The sequence below is a fragment of the Abramis brama genome, assembly GCF_963993115.1.
Source record: "Abramis brama genome assembly, chromosome: 13".
Classification (NCBI taxonomy): domain Eukaryota; kingdom Metazoa; phylum Chordata; class Actinopteri; order Cypriniformes; family Leuciscidae; genus Abramis; species Abramis brama.
Genome location: NC_139975.1, coordinates 1625453 through 1635539, shown reverse-complemented (window position 1 = coordinate 1635539; position 10087 = coordinate 1625453). Strand labels below are relative to the sequence as shown.

General features: G+C 39.6%; 1 protein-coding gene across 1 annotated transcript; it reads left to right on the top strand.

The window, feature by feature from the left end:
• The first annotated feature begins 2764 nt into the window (after positions 1-2764).
• Positions 2765-9834, top strand: LOC311094653 (E3 ubiquitin-protein ligase TRIM35-like). The gene is made up of 6 exons (XM_084132750.1): positions 2765-3647; positions 5748-5843; positions 7375-7605; positions 7683-7705; positions 7787-7905; positions 9188-9834. Exons 1-6 carry the CDS (start codon positions 3246-3248, stop codon positions 9673-9675), a joined length of 1359 nt encoding a protein of 452 aa, XP_083988876.1. The 5' UTR covers positions 2765-3245; the 3' UTR covers positions 9676-9834.
• The last annotated feature ends 253 nt before the right edge of the window (positions 9835-10087 follow it).

Below are 10087 nucleotides of genomic sequence, written 5' to 3'. Positions count from 1 at the left end.
GAATGTGCACCTCGTCCACTGACCACGATTCAGCCATTTCTTTTTTGGAAGTTTATACTCTTTTTTTGAAGCAAATACTTTTAAAACAGGCGCTACAGCGTGGCTGTTGTCTACTGGCTATTTAAATCTAGCGGGTTTAGTGTCTCGTGTCGTAAATACAATGACGCTGGTAGAGATGATTCTGTCTGACCAATCAGTGATCTGCAGTGTTTTCACGTCACATTTTAGTATCGGTACGGTACGCTTGGAACCTCAACAGAGGTGGTACCATTTAAAGCGAGCCGAAGCGAGCCGTACCGTACCGTACCATGCAGTGGAAATGCGCCATAAGTGAGCCATACTGAACCAAGCCGTACCATACCATGCAGTGGAAAAGCGCCAAAGCGTGCCGTGCCGAACCGAGCCGTACCGTACCATGCAGTGGAAAAGCGCCATAACGAGAGCAGTCTCAGTACTATGGTACGGTCTAAATCCTGACTGAAAATCCTCACAAATATCATTTCTTTCAAGAAAGGAACACAATCTTGTGAAGATACTGCTTTTTCTAATATCTTTGACAGAAAAGGTAGATTCGAGATCGGCCTGTAATTGACTAATTCTGTAGGATCAAGTTGCGTTTTTTTAACAAGTGGTTTAATCATAGCCAGCTTAAAGTTTTTTGGTACGTATCCTAGAGACAAAGATGAATTAATGATAGTAAGAAGAGGATCTATGACCTCTAGAAGCATCTCTTTCAGTAGCTTAGTCGGTATAGGGTCTAACATACATGTTGTAGATTTAGATGAATTAACGAGTTTGCAAAATTCTTCCTCTCCTATAGCGATAAATGAATCAAATTTTTCCTCAGGGAGACTACAGTGCTCCCCCTGATGCGATACTGTAGTAGACTGTTGCATAGTTATCATTTTGTCCCTGATATTATCAATCTTATTAGTGAAGAAGTTCATAAAGTCATTACTGATGTGTTGCTTGGAAACTTCTGGGCTTGAAGCTTTCTTTTTAGTTAGTTTAGCCACCGTTTCAAATAAATACCTAGGGTTTTGTTTATTTTCTTCTAATAGGGTTGAAAAATAAGCAGATCTAGCAGCTTTTAAAGCCTCTCTGTAAGTAATCGAGCTCTCCTTCCATGAGATGCGAAATACCTCTAGTTTTGTTTTCTTCCAGTTGCGCTCCATTTTTCTGGCTGCCCTCTTAAAGGGATAGTTCACCCAAAAATGAAAATGCTGTCCTCATTTACTCACCCTCATGTTGTTCCAAACCTGTATGACTTTCTTTCTTCTGCTGAACACAAAAGAAGATATTTTGAAGAAAGTCGGTAACCAAACGACTGATGGACCCCATTGACTTCCATAGTAGGAAAAAAAATACTATGGAAGTCAATGGGGACCAGCAACTGTTTAATTACCAACCTTCTTTAAAATATCTTCTTTTGTGTTCAGCAGAAGAAAGGAAGTCATACAAGTTTGGAACAACATGAGGGTGAGTAAATGATGACAGCATTTTCATTTTTGGGTGAACTATCCCTTTAAGGGCCCGAGTGTGCTCGCTGTACCACGGCGTTGGACTATTTTCTTTAATCTTCTTTAAGCACAACGGAGCAACTGTGTCTAAAGTGCTGGAAAAGAGAGAGTTAAAAGTTTCTGTTGCAATATCTAGTTCTTCTAAGCTATCCGGGATGCTGAGATGATGAAACTGATCAGGAAGATTATTAATAAATCAATCTTTAGTAGCAGAAGTGATAGGTCTCACATATTTATAACACGGAGTCGGCTTTGCAGCCTTAGCTAAATGTAATTTACACAAGACTAGATAATGATCTGAGATGTCATCGCTCTGCTGCAGAATTTCAACGGCATCAACATCTATTCCATGTGATAATATTAGATCTAGAGTATGATTACGACAATGAGTAGGTCCTGACACGTGTTGTCTAACTCCAATTGAGTTTACAATGTCTTTAAATGCCAATCCCAATGCATCTTTTTCATTATCGATGTGTATATTAAAATCACCAACAATTAGTACTTTATCTGCAGCCAATATTAATTCTGATAGAAAGTCCGCAAATTCTTTGATAAAGTCTGTATGGTGCCCTGGTGGCCTGTATACAGTAGCCAGCACAAATGTTAAACGTGATTTATCATTCACTATATATTTTTACATTAAGCACCAACACTTCAAAAGAAGTATATTTAAAACTTGATTTCTTAGTGGTTTTGAAAATATTACTATAAATTACAGCAACACCTCCCCCTTTGCGTTTCAGACGAGGCTCATGTTTATAACAGTAATCTTGCGGGGTGGACTCATTTAAAGTAATGTAATCGTTTGGTTTTATCCAGGTTTCTGTCAAACACAGCATATCTAGGTTATTATCTGAAATCATATCATTAACAACGAGTGCTTTTGGAGTAAGCGATCGAATATTCAGCAACCCAAGCTTTAGCATTTGCTCATCTGTATTATAGCTGTTTTTTATTTGTTGAACATCAATTACATTTTTAACCTTAGATGGGTTTAAACGTTTTTTGGATTTCCAAGTTCGGGGAACAGACACAGTCTCTATATGATGATATCTAGGTGAAAGAGTCTCTATGTGATGGGATGTATTTGACCTTGGTGACGAGAGGCCGCTAGCAGACGGTGGGTTTAGCCAGTCTGTCTGCTTCCTGACCTGAGCCCCAGATTGTCATGTTTGAGCTCTAAGACTATGAGCCATATTACTAGAGAGAAGAGCAGCACCATCCCAGTAGGGATGAATACCATCTCTTTTCAACAGGTCAGGTCTGCCCCAAAAACTTTTCCAATTGTCTATGAATTCTATATTATTAAGCGGACACCACTTAGACAGCCAGCGATTCAGTGAACACAATCTACTAACTATCTCATCACTCCTGCGAACAGGAAGGGGGCCAGAGCAAATTACAGTGGTAAAGGCCACTGATGTTGTTCTTTGACCTGTTTCAACACACCTTGATCAGAAGCTTCACCCTCTTACAACACTAACCAGAGAGAGGCGGACTTGTTATTTCTCTTTTCTGCCATATGGACTTTGTCTCAACAAAAGCAATAAAGAATCAGCGATCAGTGGAGTACGAAGGAGAAAACTTTACAGAGGAATTTGAGAAGTTTCTTTCTGAACAAGTTTGTTTCTGATCTTTGTGATTCTCATGGTGATTTGTTTTTTAAACCGTCGTTCAGAAAGTGAAAGTAAAGTTTAGTTTGCTGGAGCTCAAACAGTGAAAATGGCTTCACTAAATGTCTCTGCAGAAGAGCTTTCTTGTCCTGTGTGTCGTGAAATCTTCAATGCTCCTATTCTTTTATCCTGTAGTCACAGTTTCTGTAAAGAGTGTCTTCAACAGTTCTGGAGAATCAAGGGATCTCAGGAGTGTCCTGTCTGCAGGAGAAGATCCTCAAGATCTGATCCTCCAGTTAGTCTTGTGTTAAAAAACTTGTGTGAGTCGTTCCTGAGGGAGAGAAATGAGAGGCGTTCATCCGGGTCTGAGGAGATCTGCAGTTTACACAGTGAGGAACTCGAACTCTTCTGTCTGGAGGACAAACAGCCTGTGTGTATCGTGTGCAGAGATTCAAAACAACATGACAATCATAAATTCAGGCCCATCGGTGAAGTGGGTTCATCAAATAAGGTAAGACAAATGTTTCTTGATTCACATGTAAAGAATCATAACGAGTCATAAACACAGATCGTTCCGGTTACTAACGTATCCTCGGTTCCCTGAGATCATGAGCATTGCATCAGTAACTGACGTATGAGGAAAACTTAGTTTTTCCCTGAATACTGAATCCTGATTGGTTTTTGCAACAAATGTCACTCAAATTTGCTCTTTTAAAGAGGTCATGTGACAGTTCTAAAATTAACATTATTTTGTGTATTTGGTTTAATGCGATAGGCTTATGTGGTTTTAGGTTCAAAAAAGTCATTATTGTAATATTTAATAATTTTATTGTTGCTTCTCTATGCCTCGCCTTTCTGAAACGCGTTGATTTTTACAAAGCTCATCGTTCTGAAAAGCGTGGTGAAAAAATTCTGATGAAATTAGTTTTCAGCTCGACTTAAATATGCAGTCGGCCCCGTCAGTTTTGGCGGCTGAAAAGCTGTTTGTCTGTAGAGGCGCACAGACGTGAACCAATCAGGCTTCAGTATTCAGTGTTGATCTGATTGAACAGGACTGCAGTGATCAGGACTGGATGTGTTAAGTCCAGCCGAACTACATTATAAATGCAGTTTCATAGATTTAAAGGTCCCGTATTATGCCCCTTTTCACAAGATGTAAAATAAGTCTCTGATGTCCCCAGAGTGTGTATGTGAAGTTTTAGCTCAAAATACCCAACACATAATTTTTTACAGCATGTTTAAATTGTCATTTTTTGGGGCTCAGAAAAAGTGTGTGCCCTTTAAATGCAAATGAGCTGCTGCTGGACGGCACAGGGGGCGGAGCTTCATGAGCTCGCGCTCAGTCTCTCAGGACAATCTCATCTCACGGATTGATGATAATATCAGAAACTCTCAGTAACGGTGTTCATTTCGAGTCGGACAATAATGCTTACAGAGTCAGAATGCTGTATAGAGATTGAACAGGTATAGTTTAGTAGTTTAATTACGGTTATAACATATTTGTCATCTGCTTGTATGTATCCATTATTAATAGCCTACAAGTCTGCTGTTTCGGACCAGGTCCGAATGATGATCAAACATATAGTGATGAGTTTAATAAAGTTTATTGTACATCACACAAAAGATGAAGCGTCAGTTTTACTTCAGAAAATCACCGTAAGAGCTGAGTAAACACAGTATAAGAAGTGCGCAAGTACACGAATTTCGGTAGGTTCAACAGGTTCCTTGCCACTGTTGCCTTTGGCTTGCTCAGTTGGGGATATTTTGGGGATATTTAATTTTTATTTTATCAATCAATAAATTCCAGTAGAAACAAAACTTGTTGTATTATTTTAATTTAATACTGTGAAGCTGCTTTGATACAATCTGTATTGTGAAAAGCGCTATACAAATATACTTGACTTGACTTGACTTGACTAGAGTTGAGGAAGCATTTTCTTTAAAAACAAAATAATTCCACCTCGTCTTCAGCGGCTGCCTCAGATTTCGGGAGTAAATAGAGAGAGCTATGTGGATTAATACATCCAGCCACACAACACCTACAACGCTTGGGAGACATTCTCGTCAGTGCAGCAGCTGTGAACTCGATCAGGGCGGGGCTATGTTGAAACGGCAGTGTCTGTCAACACTCGTGGGCGGGGCCTGTGCTTAGTGACGTCACTAAAACAGCATTCTGAAAACAGGTCATTGGGAGACACTGCTGATGATTTATGGGGATTAATAAAAAAGGAGTGAGTGGATTTTTACCACTATTGGCTGGTTGTGTACACACACTGCCAACACACATTTATGTCCAAACAGCATGCAAAAGTGAATTTTGCATAATAGGGGACCTTTAAAGAATTAGTAACTACGGGGGCAAATACATTTTCACGCCGGCCCAGTTGGTATTGGAGAACTTTTTTGTTTCAATAAATAACATTGTCATTTACAAACTGTACTTTGTGTTTACTCAGGTTGCAATTTCTGAATCAATTTAGTATGAGATGTACACAAAAACTGAAGAAATCAGGATGGGGGCAAATATTTTTTCACTGCATTATATGATCGTCACTGTATTGTCTTCTCTTCACTGTAATCTGGAGTTTTATGTATTTTTGTTCAATTCTAGGAGGAGCTCAATACAGCACTGAAGTCCTTACAGGAGAAACTTAAACGCAATGAAGAAATGAAAGGAAAGTTTGAGAAAACAGTTCGACACATCAAGGTGAGGAAACAGAAACGAGAGTCATTTTCATTACAGCTGTTGAATCACTATATACAGTTATGATATGATTCTATGTCGGGTATCTGAGTTTATCTCTAATATTAAAGGGGTCATACAATGGCATTTTTGTACAAGCTAATATGATTCTTTAGGGTATAAATTAAAAGTTTGTAATATACTTTAATTAAAAATTCTCATTAGTATTGTAAGAAAACACTCATTTTACCTGGTCAAAACTAGCTCTGTTTTCAGCACGCCGTTTAAGTGCATGTGTCTTTAAATGATAATAAGCTTTGCTCACCCCGCCCCTCTGTTCTGTGCGTACACCGTTTGTAACACAATAACTCAATAACCATAACGCGGTGTTCGTAATAAATGTGGGATTATGAATTATATTGAGAACGTTGTACATAGAAAACATGCCGTAATGTACCCTGAGTGTAAACAGCCGCATTCATCGTGAAGCGTGCAGCAAACGATTTGCAAAGATTAATATAAATATTAATATAAAGGTTAATAAAACGTTACACTCACTTCTTCTGGAGGTGCAGCAGGAACACGAATAGTTGGTACCGATCCTATTTTCAGGAGCAGCTTCTTAGCAAAAACAGCTTTATACTGACCCTCGTTTGTAAAGCAGTCTGGTGTGTGAAATGATTCTCGCAAACATGAAAGCATTGACGTTGATCGTGGGGAATCCCCGCGTCAATGCTTTGGGAATATTCCATCAAAACATCAAAATGATGCTGTGTTCCTTATTACACCCAAGAACAGCACGCCACAATCGCTTAGACGCCATTCTTCTCCAGCATATCAAAAAAAATCGGTGTTGCCTACACCGTGTTATCCTGTTTTTAAAATTTGCACCCTGTTGACTTCAATGGGGCAAGTTTTAAACTTGCTTGATGTGTCATTACAAGTGCACAGCCAATGTGAGTGATTCCTTCAGAGTGAACACGGTGAATCTGACTGCAGTAGATGTGAAAGATATGAATAAAAATGATGTTAATTCAGCCAGCGCTCATACCTGTATTTTCTTCCTGTTTTCGGCAGAAGTCCACAGTAGTCGATTGTCGAGTTCACGCGCATAGGTTTAGTATCTATGATCACGCGCGTGAACTCGACAATCGACTACTGTGGACTTCTGCCGAAAACAGGAAGAAAATACAGGTATGAGCGCTGGCTGAATTAACATCATTTTTATTCATATCTTTCACATCTACTGCAGTCAGATTCACCGTGTTCACTCTGAAGGAATCGCTCACATTGGCTGTGCACTTGTAATGACACATCAAGGATGTTAAGAGGCTAAAAGCAGGTTTAAAACTTGCCCCATTGAAGTCAACAGGGTGCAAATTTTAAAAACAGGATAACACGGTGTAGGCAACACCGATTTTTGCCGTTGTTCTCTGTACTGACAGCACTCCACATTTACCAAAAAATGAGCTCAATGTTAAAATTGACCGGAGTTCTCCTTTAATGATGTGAAGTGTTGATTGAGATGATTGAAGTGAATGTGATCTGATTTCAGGCTCAAGCTGAGCACACAGAGCGTCAGATTAAACAGCAGTTTGAGAAGCTTCATCAGTTTCTCAGAGATGAAGAAGAAGCTACAGTCACTGCACTGAGGGAGGAAGAGGAGCAGAAGGAGCAGAGGATGAAGGAGAAGCTGGAGGAGATGAACACACACATCTCAGCTCTTTCACACACAATCAAAGACATGGAGGAGATGATGAAAGCCAATGACGTCTGCTTTCTGAAGGTCTGATTTCAGATCATTGGTTGATTGATTGATGATTGATTGAGTTGTTGATGATAAATGGTGTGTTTGTTCTGCAGGAGTTTCCAGGCTCAATGGAAAGGTGAGTGATCTGCTCCTGTCTCTGGTCTCTCTGGTTCTGATCCAAAGCCACTGCAGTTCTGACTCCTGAATGTTCTTCCAGAGTCCAGAGCTCACAGCCGGATCCACAGATGGCTTCTGGAGCTTTGATTCATGTGCCACGATACTTGGGCAACCTGCCGTTCAGAGTCTGGAAGAAGATGCAGGACATCGTCCAAAACAGTGAGTCTGACAGCAGGAGATCTGAGCTGGACATGATGGATGGAGAGTTAGAGGCTCTTCATGACAGAGATAGATAGATAGATAGATAGATAGATAGATAGATGGATGGATGGATGGATGGATAGATAGATAGATAGATAGATGAGTTTGATGTCTGTTAGGAGGTTACAATTAAAAAAAATTAGTCTCAAAATAATAATAATAATAATAATAATAATAATAATAATAACTAGAATGTACATTTCCTGAAGAAAATGTGAGTGGTGCTTGCAGTGGCAAAACTTGAAACTAGGCAGATGCTAACACAATTAGCATTTTGCTAACATGATGCTAACACAATCACACTGTTGCTTGCATGTTTTAGCATGATGCTAATATGAATAACATGATGCTATCATGATTAACAAGTTGTTAACATGATGCTAGCATAATTAACATGTTAACATGGTGCTAACATGATTAGAATGCTGCTACTGCGTTTTAGTTAGCATTATTGACATGTTTCAACACTTAGTTAATCGCTATTAGCATGTAGCTATTCTGCTAGCATGTGAAGCATGATGGAAGTCCTGTTTGCTAGCATTAGTCAAAGGAGCCAACCACCATGTCTCTACGATGTTCTGGTGCAGAGATATAGGTCTTGCTGAACAGTTGCTAGGGTACTCTGTTTAGTTGCTAGGGAGTGGCTTGGCAGCTGTCAATGATGTTACTTCAAAGGCTGCTTGCCAGTATGAATGATATAAACCAACCGCAACTCCTCTATGACATTCAGATTAGAAGATATCCCTCTTTGGAGTTGGGTTGCTAGGGAGCTCGACAATGGTTGCTAGGGCGTGGCTAGGAAGTGTTAAAGGTGATTCATGATTTTAAGTCAAACACAACAGACAGTCATAATAAACTAATTTAAAACAAAACACAGACTATAAGAGCCAGTAAAATGAAGATGATCAGATGCTGAAGATCAGACACACACTTACAGTTCTTCATCTACAGCAGAAATCTCAACACATCTCAGTGATTTATTGTTATTTAACTTTCCCAAAGTATCAGTTTCTCTTGATGGACACAAATGTCTGAATCTCATATTTAATGTTTGTAGTTGATGCCGTTAAACGCTGATGATAAAGCGAGTGTGAAACTAATAACAGCACTGACAGTGATCAGAGGAAAGTGTGTTTGATCAACAGGACGAGTGTCATAACTCATAATAATCTGTGTTGGGTCACTCTTGATCATTATATGAAGATCAGAATAAAAGCTTCTGTTGATTGTTTCTCATCAGCTCCTGTGATTCTGGACCCAAACACTGCGAGTCCACGTCTCATCGTGTCTGATGATCTGACCAGTGTGAGATACAGCTGGATCAGTCAACCTCTTCCTGATAATCCAGAGAGATTTAAGTGGTATTCCTGTGTTCTGGGTTCAGAGGGCTTTAACTCAGGAACACACTGCTGGGATGTGGAGGTTAAAGAGTGTTCAGGCTGGGCTCTTGGAGTAACTACAGCATCAAACCAGAGGAATGCAGGATTCTTCGACACTGATGCCTGGAGTGTGCAGTACAGAGTGCCTTTAGGTTCTGGTTTTCGTGTTAATAAGGATCTTGATCGTGTGAGAGTGAATCTGGACTATGACGGAGGAACGGTGTCGTTCTCTGATCCTGTAACTAACACACATCTACACACATTCACAACCACCTTCACTCACACACTCTTTCCATTCTTCCGGTGTTGTTCTGACTCTCTGAGGATCTTACCGGTCAATATTCAGTAAACGTCACTCCTGTAGATCTGGATCTTCCTGCTTTCATCATGTCTCCAATATTTAAGTCAAGTCAAGTATATTTGTATAGCGCTTTTCACAATACAGATTGTATCAAAGCAGCTTCACAGTATTAAATTAAAATAATACAACAAGGTTTGTTTCTAGTGGAATTTATTGATTGATAAAATTAAAATTAAATATCCCCAAAATATCCCCAACTGAGAAAGCCAAAGGCAACAGTGGCAAGGAACCGAAAAACTCCATCAAGTGACCTAAAGTGACTTTTTTTTGTTTACTCATATCACATGAGTAAGAGAGCTGTTGATCTGAGTATCAGTACGCTGGCTGTGATTGGGCCGTGATGATCACATGACTGATATCCAGCACTAGTTTGAGATTATTGTCTGATGAGGTCCTGGCA

What these genes read in the sequence shown, in the direction of transcription:
- LOC311094653 (XM_084132750.1), top strand. Translation starts at nt 3,246, where the DNA reads ATGGCTTCACTAAATGTCTCTGCAGAAGAGCTTTCTTGTCCTGTGTGT. An exon ending in AAACAGTTCGACACATCAAG is followed by an intron (nt 5,844 to 7,374) that starts GTGAGGAAACAG and finishes ATCTGATTTCAG; the next exon opens with GCTCAAGCTGAGCACACAGA. An exon ending in TTTCCAGGCTCAATGGAAAG is followed by an intron (nt 7,706 to 7,786) that starts GTGAGTGATCTG and finishes ATGTTCTTCCAG; the next exon opens with AGTCCAGAGCTCACAGCCGG.